The sequence below is a fragment of the Lingula anatina genome, chromosome 3 (genome assembly GCF_051362555.1).
Source record: "Lingula anatina isolate TDL-2025a chromosome 3, LinAna3.0, whole genome shotgun sequence".
Taxonomy (NCBI): domain Eukaryota; kingdom Metazoa; phylum Brachiopoda; class Lingulata; order Lingulida; family Lingulidae; genus Lingula; species Lingula anatina.
Window position 1 is genome coordinate 12,087,352 of NC_141769.1, and position 17,944 is coordinate 12,105,295.

General features: G+C 37.7%; 2 protein-coding genes across 4 annotated transcripts in view; one reads left to right on the forward strand and one right to left on the reverse strand.

Moving 5' to 3' along the window:
• Positions 1–975: 975 nt before the first annotated feature.
• LOC106155409 (uncharacterized) lies at positions 976–11,799 on the forward strand. Its single transcript, XM_013530240.2, has 3 exons — positions 976–1,337; positions 8,252–8,393; positions 8,823–11,799. The coding sequence occupies exons 1-3, from the start codon at positions 1,097–1,099 to the stop codon at positions 9,802–9,804; spliced, it is 1,365 nt and encodes a 454-aa protein (XP_013385694.2). The 5' UTR covers positions 976–1,096; the 3' UTR covers positions 9,805–11,799.
• Positions 11,800–11,855: 56 nt separating this feature from the next.
• The window catches only part of LOC106155407 (uncharacterized), a 33,962-nt gene continuing 27,873 nt past the window's right edge, over positions 11,856–17,944 (reverse strand). For all 3 annotated transcript variants that reach the window (XM_013530233.2, XM_013530237.2, XM_087010094.1), the window contains exons 13-15: positions 17,575–17,709; positions 16,878–17,055; positions 11,856–16,529 (exon numbers count right to left, since the gene is read on the reverse strand). In XM_013530233.2, coding sequence (XP_013385687.1) covers positions 15,505–16,529; positions 16,878–17,055; positions 17,575–17,709 — 1,338 coding nt within the window. In that variant the 3' untranslated portion in view covers positions 11,856–15,504. The remainder of the gene's footprint in view (positions 16,530–16,877; positions 17,056–17,574; positions 17,710–17,944) is intronic.

Below are 17,944 nucleotides of genomic sequence, written 5' to 3' on the forward strand. Positions count from 1 at the left end.
CATCTCTTAGCAGTGAAGAAATAATATGGTTCACTATCAAGCCCACTTTTTTTAGATTAATCCATTTCAGTTGTGAAGTGTCATGATGTTCAGTTGTCACAATTTTTGCAAGAAACTTTCTGAATGTATAAACAACCTCACTCTGCTACAAAGTACAGCCCATTGCAGCAGTTATTGACTACAGCTTTTTAAAGCTGTGCAGCTGTAATTACATTTGCTACCGTAAGATAAGCCTTCTCCAATGCCTACCCAACATTCCGAAAGGTTGTCTGTGTTGTTACTGCCAGATGCTAATGTACTAGAAAGACCAGAATAAATTCAGTATGACAATATTATTGTGAGATTGTGTTGCATTTGATTTATTAAAGCTCCCAGATGGTTGTTACAAAAAAAAAAAAAAAAAAAAAAAGTTCTTGATCTGATGACATCACTCAATTCATGTTACTTATTTTGACCTTAGTAAAAATTACTACTAGTAACATTACTGTAGTGTACCATGATGAATATGTATCATAAAAAGAGTACAAGTAAAATTTACAAAAAAAAAAAAATAAATAAATAAATAAATAAATAAAAAATAATAATAAATAAAGGCTGATCATGTATAATGGATTATTAATAATACCTTGCGAGGATTCCAGAACCCTGCAGTATTTTGTACTTGGTATGTTATCAATCTTAAGGTTTCAGTTATATTAATATATTTATAAGGATATAGATCTATATTCATACAACAAAGAAGTTGCCTCTATTTACAGAATTTTTAATGCATTTCTCTTTTGACAAAAAAAAGTACTGGACAAAGATATTTTATTGGTTGAAAAGAAAAACTTTCCAGTCAAGACAATTTTAATGTAAATTTTAATTATTAAAATCTGTTGCAAACCATTTATCCGTCTGGCAAGTGCATTGCGTTTTCTCAACTCTAATCACACCTAACACAATATGTAGATAAATATTATTGCTGCAGTAGCGGTGGATAGTTTTCGTGGAAATTTGCCATGATCAAAACAACAGCAGGAGTAGCAAGCAGGAGCACCTGTCCAAGATCAAATACTCCAGTGCTATAGATTATGCCTTCTGCGCTCGGTTCAGTATGGGTCAGAAATTGTGCTGTACTGCACCGAACAAGAGAAGAAGTCCTTGTCGACACAGGAGTGCCAGCCCTAGGACGCAGAGGACCCGGGGAAGTGAAATTGTGAGCGAGCCTGAGCTGCACCAAGGTCACTGCGAGGAATTAGAAGATGGAAGCGGCTTCCTGAGAATGGAAACTAGTACTGGAGAACTCGTACGGAAAGAATGCTGCCTAGTAGAACAGTGGAGAGCCTCCGTAGCAGGTATACATACTTCCGTGCCTGTCGAAAAATTGAATAAGAAGAGGTTGTAACGTGAACCTTATTTAACAATTAAGGCTTTTTTTTTTTTGAGAAAACTTGCCTTGGCTAAATTCAAGCATTTTCACATCACTCAGGTTTATACTGTATAGCGCTGCATTATTGTAATCCCTGTGTAAATATAGCTCACAATGCATGTGTGAGTGGATGTGTGCTTCATATACTGTACACTGTATATAATATCAAGGAGTTATAACAGTTTTGTTTGGGGGTGGCCGGCTCATGTCTTAGTTAAACTAACTCTTATCAAAATAACACGACCCAGTGTAGCTGCACTCAGTCAAATAAAGGAAGTCTCTAACTGGTTGAATTTTATTAAATTCAAACGTTAAACTGAAAGAAAATAAAATAAAACAAAATAAATAACAGAACAAAAATTGTAGCGAAAAATACTGAAAACAAATCTAAATACAAAATAACCTAAAAATTGATAACAAATTTACACGAAGTACATACGAAAGTGTAAGAAAAAGGATAGACGGAAACGTTGCAAAGACCCAAAGACGGAGAAGTTTACGTTACTTTAGCGTTGAAATAATTTACCTTACCCCCGACCAAGTGTGCTAATATCGTTATAAAATGATAGATAGAAACGTTGAAATACCCAAAGCCAGAGAAGTTTACGTTATCGTTGAAATAATTACCTTTTCCTCCGACTGGGTGTGCTAAAATGGTGTCGTTAGAGTACACGTATCGTTCTGTGTAAGAAAGTGAAGTGAGCAAAAAGAAATAGAGAGGAGGCCTTATATACGCAGTGAAATGAAAACTGTTCAGTGCAGGGTGTGGTACAGGCATGTGACGGTGCGGTTAGGTAAGTGCGGTGGCCTGTAACGTTATAATTAGTAGAGAGAGAGAGAGAGAGAGAGCGAGAGAGAGAGAAAAAGAAAGAGTAAACAGAGAAAGAACGGAAAATGTACTTCGAATGAATAATGAGAAATAAATAAATAAATAAAATAAAATAAAATGTCGCGGGCAGTTACACTCCCACCAAAATCAAAATGATTTTAAGTAAATAAAGAAATCTAACTGCTACGTTATGAATACGCAATTACCAGTGAATGCTAGCAATTAGAAAAACAATAAATTAAATGTAAATGAACCATTAAACGGTTACTGCTGGCTTTCCTTAATTGAAGCAATGTACGTTATACAAATAAACTTAATGAATCCAGTCTTTCAATGATATATAATCATTTTAAGCAAATATGTAGACTCGTTCCAATAGTGTCCATTATCATCAGAAATATATCACTGTCACTGCAATAAAGTCATTGTAGTAATGTCACTATAATGTATGTACACATGTAAACACTAATTTTCAACCAATAATACCAGTTTTTGTACATTTCGCTCAAGAATGGAAGATCGCAAAGTTCCAGAACAACCCGTTCTGACTTTAACTCTTCTCACAAGTCCGTCATCGTCTGCATTGGCTTCCACCACTCGAGCCAGAGGCCACTGGTTTCGAGGAAGTTCTATATCTTTGATCAAAACAACATCTCCTTTCTGCATATTACGACGAGGTTCATGCCACTTCTGTCGCAGAGATATTTGACTGATGTATTCCTTTTTCCACCTAGACCAAAACTGTTCTAGCAAATATTGGACGCGTCTCCAGCGCTTTCGTAGAAAGAGATCTTCCCTGACGAAATTACCTGGAGGAGGAAACGGTATGTCAGCCTTGGCGGTCAAAATGTGATTTGGAGTGAGCGGTTCGAGAGTTTTCGGATCATTGATTTCACTCACTGTTAATGGTCTGCTATTGACGATCGACATGACCTCGTAGAAAACGGTCCTGAGAGATGAATCGTCCATTCTACCTGGGCACAATTGAAGCACGGAATTAAGAATTTCCCTCACAGTTCTTATTTGCCTCTCCCACACTCCTCCGGTGTGGCTTGCGTGGGGCGCATTAAGAATGAAGTCACATTGTCTTTTGGTTAGAAACGTTGCTATCTTGTTGCTGTCCACTCGATGTTGAAATTCGTTAATCGCACCAATGAAGTTGGAACCTTGGTCTGAACGGATCTGTCTAACAGCACCACGAATCGCAATGAAACACCGTAAAGCGTTGATGAAAGAATCAGTTGACATGTCATCTAACAACTCGATGTGGATTGCACGTGAACACATACAAGTTATCAAAAGTCCATACCTTTTTATTTCTTTGCGTCCCTGTTTAACGAGAAAAGGCCCAAAACAGTCTATACCGCAGTAGGTGAAGGGTGGCGTTGGTTCTACGCAATCCTTGGGTAAATCTGCCATTTTCTGGGACTCGGTCTACCTTCTCAATTTTCTGCAAGTAACACACTGACTAATGAATTTTGCGACGACTTTGCTGCCACCTACAATCCAAAAACCAAGGGATCGAAGCTTGTTGAGAGTCATACCTCTGCCCTGGTGTTGGGAGTCCGTATGAGCATAATCAAGAATCAGTCGCGTAACATGATGATTCTTTGGTAGGATGGATGGACGTTTTAATGGCGTTGGAAAACCTGCTTTCCGTAATCGGCCGCCGTTCAGAAGAAGACCATCTTCAAGAACCAGATCTTGGGGGTGAAGCTGATGCGTCTTAAGTAACGTGGTAGCTGCATCGAGGGCACTGAATGCGTCTGGAAGTGCATCGCGTTGGGTAAGCATAACAAGAGATTTTTCTGCCTTTCTTCTTTCTTCAATAGTCAGAGTCTGTGTTCCATTTACACCATTTGCAATTCGTTGGATCCTCCCCATCTCAGACACGGTTTTCCACGAACAAGAGAATCTCGTAAAGAGGTCAAGGATATTTGGCATTGTAGACGTAACTGCAGTACACAATGAAAAGACTCTCACCTCTGGATCCCCCAACTGTAGTTCTGTAGTGACACGTTCCAGTTTCACCTGCCTTTGCCAAAGAAAGGAGGGTCCAGTCAACCGTGGTGATTTGGAGATTTCAGCAACGCTGCCATTGTCATAAGCGAAGTCCTTTTCTATTACTCTGATGACTTCTTTTGAAGAACACTGAGGTAGTTCTTTGACGGCTGTACGATGAGCAATGACAACGTTGACATTGGCACTTGGAGGAGTAGAGTATCCCACCACCCTCCAACCAAGCAGAGTCCTGACTGCAAAAGGCTGATTTTCTTTTCCAATTAAGACCTTTCTGGGAGCTAGAGCCATCGGACAGTTGTACCCGATCAAAAGTCCTACCTCACATGACTGTAGGGGTGGTAACTCGGCACTAAGTTGCTGTAAATGTGGCCACTTACTAACTGTTTCCGTCACTGCAATGTGAGATCGATTTGCTGGTATGAAATCTCTGGTGAAACAGGCATTGATGGGTACAATTTCAGATGAGTTGAAGGCTCTTACTTGTAAACTGGAAATCCGGGAACTGTTAATAACTGTGTTTGAGGCGGTCATTGTTGACAACGATAAACGTGCGGGCTGTCCGGTAATCTGCAATGTTGTAGCCGTCTCTTGTAGAATAAAGGAAGTGTCGCTCTGTGTGTCCAAGAGAGCATACGTCAGGATTTCCTTTGACGGATTTTCCCTACTGGAAACCCACACCGGAACTATCATGGAGGTGCTGTCATCTTTACCTTGGTCAATCTGAAGAGAATTTGCTACCTGGTACTCTGTTGTAGGTTGTGGGCGAGCTAACCTAAAGTTGTCATCATGTAAACACGTGGGATGTCTTCCCTGGCATTTTTCGCATCTTAGTTTCCTTTTACAAGTGTTGTTGTGATGGCCGTGACGTAAACACCCGTAACATAGATTGTTCTCACGAATAAAAGTGCGTTTGTGATCAAGTGTCAGAGATCGAAAATTTTCACACTGTGAAATGAAATGTCCTTTCTGACAGTAAGTGCAAACATACACAGGAGGACTGGAGGTAGTGGTAAGAACGTTGGCATTACCTTTGACCTTGTGAGCAGCAGCAGCAGTCGTAGCGTTGAGGGCGTGTATTGACGAAATCGGGTTGCAGGCAATTCTTGCTTCCTTGGTCACAAACTCCACAAACATCTGAAAAGGAGGATATTCACCTGTAATGTCAATACACTGCGTCACTTCGCGGTTCCACCTCACTGTCACCCACTCTGGCAGTTTGGCGATGAGCTTCTGGTTTTCTGTACAATCGTTTAAAATGCGCAGATTAGGCACGTGTGGAATTGCATCATGGCAGGCTTGCAGAAAGTCACCGAAGTCCCTCAGAGCTACAGGGTCGTTGGTTGGGATCTTAGGCCACGTGTCTAGTTTGTCTCGGAAGGCTTTCTGTACTAGGAAGGGGTGTCCGTAACGCTCATCCAGAATTTTCCATGCGCTGTGAAATGCAGAGGGGCTGTTGCTGTAGAAAAACCCTTCAAGTGCTTTACGTGCTGGATATCCCACATACCTCTTTAAGTAGAAGATCCTTTCTCCAGGGGGTATACCTTTTCGTTCTATGAGCATCTGAAAGGATGTCTTCCATTCTAAGTACTGTAGTGGATCTCCAGTAAAAATGCTGGGTTCTGGTATCGGCAATCTGTTAAGGTTCATGGAATCGGTCAGAGCTTTAACTAGAGTGTTCATATCCTGTAGCGACGACGCAGGTGTAGCGGCGCTGGTATTCTGTGAAGTGTCAACGTGACTCCCACCATCGCAAGGCTCGGCCTGATCTCGACTCTCGGTTGTAGCAGAATCACCGGTAGAGCGTTTGGCACTGGTCATATGCTCTCTTTCACGTTTTCTTGCTTCTAAATATTCTGCCATTCTTTTTGTCACTTTCTGTTTTCGTTGAGTCCTTCTTACACTTTCCTCTGTCTCACTGTCACTTTCGGGTTTGTCCATGAACACCAATTGTCCGTTGAATAGCTATGGGGATGGAGATTGCACCGTTGGCCCCCACGGGAGGAGAGACTGCACCGTTGGCCCCCACGGGAGGAGAGACTGCACCGTTGGCCCCCACGGGAGGAGAGACTGCACCGTTGGCCCCCACGGGAGGAGAGACTGCACCGTTGGCCCCCACGGGAGGAGAGACTGCACCGTTGGCCCCCACGGGAGGAGAGACTGCACCGTTGGTCCCCACGGGAAGAGAGGCTGTACAGTTGGTCCCCACGGGAGGAGAGACTGCACCGTTGGCCCCCACGGGAGGAGAGACTGCACCGTTGGCCCCCACGGGAGGAGAGACTGCACCGTTGGCCCCCACGGGAAGAGAGGCTGCACCGTTGGTCCTCACGGGAAGAGAGGCTGCACCGTTGGTCCCCACGGGAAGAGAGACTCCACCGGAGATAAGTTTTACTGTAGCTGCACTCGGTCAAATAAAGGAAGTCTCTAACTGGTTGAATTTTATTAAATTCAAACGTAAAACTGAAAGAAAATAAAATAAAACAAAATAAATAACAGAACAAAAATTGTAGCGAAAAATACTGAAAACAAATCTAAATACAAAATAACCTAAAAATTGATAACAAATTTACACGAAGTACATACGAAAGTGTAAGAAAAAGGATAGACGGAAACGTTGCAAAGACCCAAAGCCGGAGAAGTTTACGTTACTTTAGCGTTGAAATAATTTACCTTACCCCCGACCAAGTGTGCTAATATCGTTATAAAAGGATAGATAGAAACGTTGAAATACCCAAAGCCAGAGAAGTTTATGTTATCGTTGAAATAATTACCTTTTCCTCCGACTGGGTGTGCTAAAATGGTGTCGTTAGAGTACACGTATCGTTCTGTGTAAGAAAGTGAAGTGAGCAAAAAGAAATAGAGAGGAGGCCTTATATACGCAGTGAAATGAAAACTGTTCAGTGCAGGGTGTGGTACAGGCATGTGACGGTGCGGTTAGGTAAGTGCGGTGGCCTGTAACGTTATAATTAGTAGAGAGAGAGAGAGAGAGAGAGAAAAAGAAAGAGTAAACAGAGAAAGAACGGAAAATGTACTTCGAATGAATAATGAGAAATAAATAAATAAATAAAATAAAATAAAATGTCGCGGGCAGTTACACCCAGGACTGGGCCCCTGAGGACGTGTGTTTTGACAGCGCCCCTGGTTAAAAGCTTAGAGATTGCTTTTGGGACGTTAGAGTTGCTGTATAAAAGTCCCTTTGATTAGTGATAATGTATTTCTGAAGAGATGAAAGCTGTGATAGAATGTGTCCGTACTATAATTCTTATTCGAATTATGTAATTAAAAAATGCCGTATTTAAAATTATCGGCTTGTTGTTTCACTTCGATAAGATGTGAGAGAGGTGTCTCGCCTCTGTATGTGTTTGACCTGAAGGGCCGATTAATTGTAAGAAATACGCACAGTGCGGCAGGGGAAACAGAAAGAATGGGGGGAGTTTGGACTGTTATAACTCCTTGATAATATTAGGGTGGTATGTATATTTTAATATAATTAAAATTAGGCCTCAAAATAATTCTGAAACTGTAATTTTTAAAAATAACACATTCATTCAAAAAATCACCCAAGCTGAACAAATGGAACATGCTTATCTTAAAGGGATAATAACTCTTCGTATGAGATCTATATTTCACAATAAAAACCTTGTGAATAACTCATAGAAATATAATATATTCTGTTTTACCGCAAAAACAGCAGTTATAGCTTTTATTCTGATATTTGAACTTGTCTTTAGACCACGTGACCTCCATTGATGCCTATACTCTGTTAAAATCTCTTAAGAGATTTTAACAAAAAACCAAACTTTTTAGAAAAAAACCAGGGACTAACTTTGAATGTAAAAATGGATTCATTAACCATTGGTAAGTATGGGAAAATTGTTGTTTACTCCAGGAAAATTCATTTTTTGGCCGAAACGAAGAGTTATTATTGCTTTAATATATAAAAAATCAAATTACCATTTCTCATAATTCTTATCATTAATTTTTATTATAAGGCACGCTGGGTTTTGAGGATTCCCCTGTGGTATGTACCTATCCTCTGTACCACTGTAGTCTGAGATGGGTCGGGTTTAGGCTATGTCGCTGGCAGCTCAGTGTGGTACATGACAGACAGAAGAAATGCTTGGTGTTTGTGAGGTAAGGTGACATTCATATTAAGGCCATCATTGTTAGGATGTTTGTAACATAATATATGCTAGAACTGGAGTTTATAGTTCAGGTTTTCTTTATAATTTTTTTGACAAAACTGTGATTATTTTCAAATTGTGGCTATCTTTGATGGAATGAATTTTCTCTGTTATGTCAATTTGAAATTTTTGATTGATTTAAAATTTTCCATTATTAAAAGAAAGTGAAGTATGTAGCATAACTTTATTGTCAAATTTTTTTCCTGAAAATGACCTGTAACAGTTTAAATTTTTTGAATAACTATTGTTCGATTTATTTTCTTAAGCATTGATTTCACAAAAAAATATGCTGATGATAGTCATGAGTACTATTAATTTTGATAAATCAAGAGCGTAGATTTCCTTTGAATTGGTATTTTCAATTTTTCATCATTCTCAGATACCATCTAGATGTCCGTGGTGCTGTCCACCACACCTCCACCCCTGTCCCCTACCACCAACACCCTGAGGTCCTAGCCAGAATAGAGGACTCTGCCATGAATGTCATCCACATAGACGACACGGCCTACTGCTACCAAGACCATATGGTGGTTATAGGCATCTTCAGACTTCCGCCTATGATTATCACATTCGTGTGTGTAGACCTGAAGGAGAAGAGTATAGTCTCATGTTTCGATGCACCAGAACAATATAACATAGATGTGCGCTATAAAAGTGTTATAAGTCCCGACAAGACAAAGATTGGTGTGTTGTATGAGAAACATGACTCCTGGAAACTCTACTTGTACTCAGTCGGTACGTCACAGAAGCTGAATATAATCGAGTTATTTGATTGGACAGGTGCTCCTATTTATAATCTCTGGATGGGGCCAGGGACCTTGGCCTTTGACCCCAGGTATGGCTGGTCCCGACTCGCCTTCTGTCGAGGAACCCATCTTGCCTTCTGGGATTTGAAATCTCACCAGCGTTTGCATCAGATAACAGTCAGCAATGCCCGAGACGCCTTTGAGTACGGACTTCCCATGTACAGTCCTGATGGGCGTTTCCTTGTTGTTGTCTATATTCTTGTCATTACAGAGGACAGATTTTCTGTGACAAAGGTGGACATATTCGACAGTGACAATTTAATCCGTTTGGCCACCTCATCACAGGATTGCGTGATTAATGGCCTGCATGTGTGCTCATGTTTACCCATGTTTTCAGCCTGTAGTCAACGGCTGGCAGTTGTCTCCAGTGATGTCCGTCACAGCAACTCGTATTGTAAAATGTGTGTATTTGAATTACCTCAGCCAATCAACCTTCAAGAAATTTGCCGAATGGTGATCATACGATCTGTCAGACATAAAAAATCGCTCCTGAAGAAGCTGCCACTGCCTCCAACAATACTCGGCTTTCTCACCTTTCAGCCCATGCTGGAGTGAGAATTGTTGTATTCATTATTGTAATTTGATGTCAGATAAAAGAAACACCCAGTTTTATTCCTTTTTTTAAATGATGCACAAATCAGTATTTATTTATTTACCATCATTTTATTATTAGTGTTTTTTTATATGAAGAGTTTGTAAAAAAAAAAAAACACCTTTCTTGCAAATAGTTTATGTTCAGAAATTTTTTATTTACAATTTTTAACTTATTTATTGTGAGCTTGATACTTTACTTTCATACACTGTACCCTCATGACTGTGCCATTTCAGAAGTCTTCAAGGTTGAAGCTTTATATGGTCCCATTGTTTGTACTTCCATGATGTGTTACAGGCCCTTAGCCAACAATATCAAAGGAAGGAAGGAAAGGGGGGGGGGAGCTTTTTCTGAAAAAGGGGACCTTTTACCATGAAACCCTCTTGCACCAATTTTAACCCAGAGCAGATCTTTTCCTGGCAAAAGGGGTGGTTTGTTTGACGATCCCCTCCCCTCCTCGGCCTGTGTTATTTTGTATTACTAGTCATTTCCACACATATTTTTCAGTGTATTACATTTGTACTTTATGTTCAAATTTTTATAAAAATGACTTTGTAATAACAAAGATGTAATTATTAGTGCAAACAATAAGAAGTTTTTTTGTCAGTTCAAGACTGATTTTTATACTTATTGTACTTGACTTGGTACTGTTGATGTATTGTGTAGTATGTTTTCTATTAGAAATTGTTTCACGTATATTGCCAAGCAGTCCATTTATACTGACATCTTACACAAACATTCATGAACTCTTTAAAGTCAGTTTGGTAGTTAAACCCTTATTTTATAATTTCATTAGCTGCAAAAGACACACACTTGGCAGGAGTAGAATATTGAATTTTTCCGGATTTTTCATGGTAATTTTAAGCAGATATATTTGTGTTATGTTCTGTAATCATACAATATTAGTACTGTATCGATCCCAGGGTCACTGTTATATGCTCATATGTTACTTTTAAATATTTCTTGATTTAACTGTGAAGGTGCACCTACATATAAGTTTGTCCAATTGAGTATTATTATTATTATTATTGAAGTCTGTCTTACTCCCAGCCACAACATATAATCCCTATTTATGCAATATTGATGTGCATAGCAGCCAGTATTATAAGGAATTAAGTTACTTAATATCTGTGTGAAAGTTTAAAATGCAGCCTGGAGTGAAAGTGATTCACTTTGCATAAATACAAAACAAAAAATTTGCATAATATTTGTGAAACCCGATCTGATTAATTTCATTAGCTATTTATTTTTCATTTAGACCAAGAAGGTAGGTTTGGAAATATTGTCTTAACATCACAATCCCAAATCTCTTTTTTTTTTTCATCTTGGAAAGAAAACTAAGCCCAGAATACATGTATGTGACTGAATCAGATTGTTGTCTTTTGTAACACGGTCTACATCATGCTGATGTCACAATAAAGCAGCAAACATCAGATTTTAAAACAGTTTTTACTTGAAAGTACATCAACTGTTTCATGTTGAACTAATTTTTAGATCAAGTTTATTTTCAAAAAATCATTTTTAGCATTTTGTGACATGAATTAATGTTGCCAAAAATAATCCAGTACCTCCATACAATCATCATTGCCTTTGACTTAGTTTTGAATTTCTTGCAGAAGTCAGAATTTCCTGGAAGTTGGCTTGAACGTTGGCAATCAATTATTAAATTTCGATTAAATTTTTCCAGATTGTTAGAGTTGTGGCAAATGCTAAGATGGGGGGGATTTAAGGTTGGTTATTTGAGGGGAAAACGTTTATTCCTGGTAAATTTGTTGTATATCAGATTTTCACTAGAAAGTCTTAACACTGAGCACCTTTTATTAAGTGGCGTATCACCTAGCTTTTACAACAGAAAATTAAGTCAAAGTTTATCAAACTTTCATACTTTGTTTTGAACCAGATTTAAATAGATCAATTTTTAAAAGGACGTATGAACAATAAAACAATTTTAAATAAAAGCATTATCTACTGTTTTTACATAGAAAGTAAGTTGATATCCAACAACCATAAGACATGTTTTTATAACCTCTTTATTGACATTTGATGTGGAATCCTCTCATAATACAACTAAAAAAACTTAAATCAAATGTTGTATCCTATCCATAATTTTCCCACTAAATCAAACTTTGCTAAAAAAATTAATTAATTAATAAGTAATAATAAAGCAATTTTTTCCTACTCATGAATCATTACTAGACCTATTCTTGAACTTGGATTCGATGTCTTATATAATTTCTTTATAAGTAGCTAAGTTCTAAACTAGCTCAGTGTGTCCTATAGCTAGTTCTAAATGACTGGCCAGTCGCTTAGATTACCGTGTCTTCCTGTACATTTAAGAGTGAAATATGTACTAAAGGTGACTTACTTTGAGGGACTTTATCATTTTAAAGGTCTGAAATGGGAAAGATGAGTAATCTTAGAAAATGAGTTTGGGACATTTTTAAAAGCAGAAAATATTTACCTTTAACATCCCCAATGCTTGAAAACAAAAGCTACATTTTTATTGTGCTTTGTACAATAAAGTGCACCTTAAACTTCACCTACATGTGGTACTAGCAATACTTTAACAATGGCATAATGCCTAAGGTTGAACTTGTGCCACTACGTACTCCAGCTAGTCAGATGAAAATGTTTGCATCAAAGGACTTCAAGTCCAAACACATGCTTAAATGCAACTAGAAAAGAAGACAAAAGTTACAGACAGATTTATGATCATCAAAACACTTAAGTGAGTTTTTTCGTGTATCTAATTATTCATTTAAAAATGCATCTACCATTTTGCTTATTAAAAACAATAAAAAATGTCTGGAAAATCTCAAATATTGATGCTTATATTTTCTGTTGCTCAGCATATAAAGCATCTCAGAGCATTTATGGACAATTGAAGAGCTTTCTATTTTGGGGTGAGATATAATAATTGGCATGGGACATAACTTCCATAGCTGAACAAATTTTTTTCACAACAACAAATGGGCTTCAATCCCGTGCCATCATGGTTTACATGTATGTCTTGGAGTTTTAAGCCCCTAATTTCAGTGTATCATAGAAAAAGTACTATTTTGCCTCATTAAGAATAAAATCTGAATTAGGGCTTTCAAGAAAAATAGCTGGCGGGGTTTTGAAGTGCTCAATGGTGTCATAAATGGGTGTTAAAGGGGTATTCATGGTGCTCAGGGAAAGGAGAGATTTGAAAAACTGATTTTGCAATATTTACCCCAATATTGCAATTATGACGTCAATGGTGAAATGACAGAGCTAGTGAACACCAAAGATTTATCCATTATCCAAAACATGTACATTTAGGACTTTTTGCCTTACCCTGTCCACCACTTTAAAATGATTTTAATCATTTAAAAATGTTTGGGAATTCGATGTATCAAATGTGACCAACTTGAAGGAAGTGACATCATGCAGATGTAAGAAAACCATTAGTGAAGAGGTTAGATTAATTTCAGCCTTTAAGTGGAAAATTTCAAGGTGTTACTTGTATAAAAATTTTTTTTTTTAAATGGATGCTCATGGTATAATGAAATGGCAATGATTTAATGATTATTTTATTATTAATTGCCAAATGTGCTGATGACGATGATTTTAAAATATACTCATTAATAATAGTTATGCAAGTTTGTTCTTTCAATTGTTTACCTACCCGTTTTTTTCATTTGCCTAGGATTTCATATCAAATATCTATATTTAACCATTTTAATTTTTTATTCCACTATTCTTTAAAATTGATAATATATGTAATATTGTGCTTAAAATACTTCTTTAACATATGTCAAACATTAACATCTATCACTCTTTCCCAGCTCAACTGTCAACAACAAAATCATGTCCAAATCACGGAAAAGACCTCCACATGTAATAATAATACCTAAAACGATTTAAGAATTATCTTTCATTTATTATAATATTATACTTTTTTAATTGGCTTAAATAAAATGCATGATGACAACTAACTTTAATCATAATAACTATACTATTAAATTAAAACTATATATAAAGCTTGTCCCTGTCTATGATTTGATTCAAGTAATACTGTTTTATCAAGGGCATTTTATGTTAATGTTTAATCTACCTGCAGTTTTGTCCCCGACTGAAAATTTTGCATTTACTACTTTTTTGAGAGAGATTTTTGATAATTACATAATTACCTGGGCTAAGGTTAGCATGATTTTTAGTACAGAAACTTGGATTAAAAATAGATAAAATTGGCCTTTTAAAACTACACTGTGCTTTCCTCAAGTTGGGGTCAGTACTTAATAAATGCTTTAAACTAAACTCTCTTAAAGTTTTAAATTACCTGTATTCTTGTGTTGGGGAAATATTACCAATACTCCATTCTAAAATCTCCAATTCTTGTGATAACATTATCACAGTCATCACATTGAGTTGTGTTCATTTTTAAGGCCACACTGTCTTACCATGTAAAAAATCTTGTCAGTATCAAACTTAACCATCACATTTTGCTTTAACAACTTGAGCAAGTAGAATCTATCCACATAAAGATGGCTATATTTTAGATGGTAAACAAGCAAGGAGGAGAATCACTTTGTTTGAAAATAAATAAATAAATAAACAAATAAATAGATAAAACTCTGATTAATCCATTCTCAACAGAAATACTTTTTTTAAAAGCACAAATTTTGAACCTGCTCCTTTTTCCTGAATTGAAATTTCCACTAACATAAAAAAGTGGGATTCTTCAGTGAGATATACATTCAAAAAGGTCTTAATCATTTTTTCTTTCTCAGAAATGACATTTAAAATGAACTTACAAACAGAATGCGTGTGTGTGCCTGTGCGTGCCTGTGTGTAGGCACACATACACAGGCATATACCCAGAAAGTATCCAAAAGATGCAGCCTACTGCGTTTCAGTCGAGGTAGAATATTCAAAAGAGTTGGTAATTTGGGTAGTAAATATCATAATAAATACAAAAATGGGGGTGCAGTGTTCATAGTTCTTAGTAACCTCGCTTTCACAAAGCTTGGTGGAAGGTCCTTCTGTAAAAAAGACGAAACTGCATTGAAAAATACTCATTCAAATATATAATTTTTGTGCGCTTCCTTACAACCTTGGAATTTTCAAAGAAAATATTCGGAATTTGTTAATATGCAGTGAAACATTTATATAATGACTAAAACATAACTCATAAAGTGCAGTCACAGCTTGTACATGATGAAGTCAGCAATGGGAAGACAACATGATCTACATAAAAATACAATAAATACTACTCACTTAAATACTACTCACTTAAATGTGTTCTTACATTTCATTTAGGTCAAAATATCAATCAACCTAAGATAGGAGTCCAGCAGAGTTCTACTTTAAAACTCGAACATGAAACATTGATGCATAAAGAAATACAGGAAAGAGAAGTGAAAACTAGCAAGCTACAGTCAAAACAACAATCACAGGAAATCAACCAGCACTAAATTTCCATACAAAATCTAAAGAAAATATACACATATCACTTTCATACAATTTTCATAACAATATTATCAGTGTAGCAAAATATATTTTCACATGATTCAATAACAATATATATGTATGATATATGTGTATATATATATATATATATACTTGTATATGTAGATAATATATAGATCTCTTTTTTTAATATTATGTGCTATTTTGACATTCGTTATTGCAACACGTGTTCATGTCAGGTCACTGGAATTACTACTGGGCGGATGATAGTAGTTTTGAGAGCAGGAGGATCTAGGCTGTTGTGATGAGGACAACTGTAATCCTAATGAACTCACGGAGTGTAGTCTTTGTTGCCGTGAATGCACAGAACTACCACTGGGGGGCAACAGCATCCCGCCATTGTTCACTTGTAAATGAGGAGACACAGATGACAGGTGGACATGTGGGGAGGCCATGTTACCTGACATCATTGTCTGTGACCCTGATATGTGACCTTGACCCAAATGTGGTTGCTGAACCTGATTCTGGGACACTGCAACATTTTGTTGTTGCTGCTGTTGTTGTTGTTGTTGCTGTTGTTGTTGTTGTTGTTGTTGTTGTTGTTGTTGTTGTTGTTGTTGCTGCTGTTGTTGTTGTTGTTGTTGTTGTTGGCTCATTGGAGAAATGGGGGTTCTAAACCCTCCATCCACCCTGAAAGATCCCTGTAAATCCTGAAGCATCATTGAATCATCCTGTGTAAGCATCTGTCCCACCAACCCTGTCCCCAGGTCCTGACTCAGCATCTGCCCATTCATTGGCATATTATTAGTCAGCATCTGGTCGTCCATCAGCAGGTCTTGGGAGAATAATAACGACTGGAAATTTGGCATTGCCTGGACCTGATGCTGCAGTAACAACTGCTGCTGTAGCAATTGTAACTGCAACAACTGCTCATTGAGTCTAATATCACTGGTAGTGCAAGAGTTGGTGCTGTTAAAATCTGCCACAGTGCTAGCTGTGGTCACGCAGGGACTGAAGTCAGAGTACAGTGACATGGGACTCATATTACTAGAGGTGATGACAGACTGATGGACTGGCTGTTGTTGCTGTTGTTGTGGCTGAGATGGCTGAGATGGCTGGGATGACTGGCCAGGAGAGTGTGATGATCCTTGAGCAGATGCCTGAGCAGAGGCCTGTGAAGTTGTGGGCTCACTGCTGTCCTCTACTGGCTGTTGCTGTGGAGATATGTCTATCTGGTCCTGAGGCTGGTCGGCATCTTAAAATACAATGTGGCACAGACTGAGGTTATCTTAAAATATAGAATCAAACAGAGCTGACGGATTTGAGGAATAGTGTTTTAAAAAGTTGTCAAAATGTTGGCAACATAAGGGGCACATTCTACCACAGCCAGCTGACAAGACGAGTGCCAGGGCAACTTGCAAAAATACAACTCCAGTACAAAATTCATCATACCTTGAAGATCAAATATGTTACAAAAAGCTATAGTAGACCAAGATAACCCCTTTTTTAACAGACCTAATATCCTCTGTCAAGCTGACCATTAATGTGCAAAAGATTGAAAAAAAAAAAAACTTTTTATCTTCAGGGTTTACGTCAAGCTTACTGATATTGGAGTTCCCAATACTGGTCATCTGCTGCTGGGTCCACAACAACTGCTGTGCTATAAGGTGCAGCTGCTCCTGCTGCTGTGTGATCATCTGCTGAAGGTGGCGGTGTTTTTGTAACAATTGGAGCTGGAGCTGCTTCTGCGCTGGCGTAAGTACTATCTGCTGTTGTCCAAGCTGAAACAGAAGTGATATTTTTATTAACTGATTTGTTTCATTCTGGTAGACATACAGTTAGCTAGTAACTATTGAGCTATTAAAAAATTGACTAGAATTATTGATATAAACTGCTATAACAATGACAACTGCCAATATCACTACCATTACAAGGACTTATTTATAATTTATTAGAGCTTAAAACTCTCCGTGATGTCACTTCCTTCTTCTGGCATTGAGTAAAATTCAGATATAAGCTGGTGATTACACCAGTAGGTTAGAAATGAAAGGGAGTGTAAACATGTTAATTTGATTGCATTCAATGAGTCCCAACAGAGTTGGATCGATCTACATAGACCAATAGTTTCATTGAGGACGAGAGCCCTTAGTCTTGTTTTATCCAGACATATAGTATACTGTCATAAAAAAGTATATGTATTGCAGTACTTGTACTGGTGATAAGTGATTCATTTGCACTTGTACAGTATCTGTGAACAAATACTGTACTGGTATTTGTGTACAAAACAAATAGTCTTGTACCTGATCTAGCAAGTTGTTCTGCAGCCCAGCAGAGCTGGACACAGTGCTGGATACAGTTGCAGTGGCTGGGGGAGAGGAGCTGGTGCCAGCCGCACTGGTGCTGGATGTCCGTGTGGAACTGGGACCACTGGCACTCTGAAATAATGAATGGAAAGTGTGTAATAATTACTGAAAATAGTACAAGAAAATAATATTGAAAAAAAAAAGCCACTATAGGTTTTTAAAAAATCCTTGATTGTTGTTTCAGCCATCTTACACTGGCTGTTATTTTCTTCACCACTGTTTTGTATTTTGTCAGCCTATTCCTACTTTCTTCCCTCCTTCCATTCTTACTTGCTTCCCTCATTTATTCATTCATTCAAACAGGTAG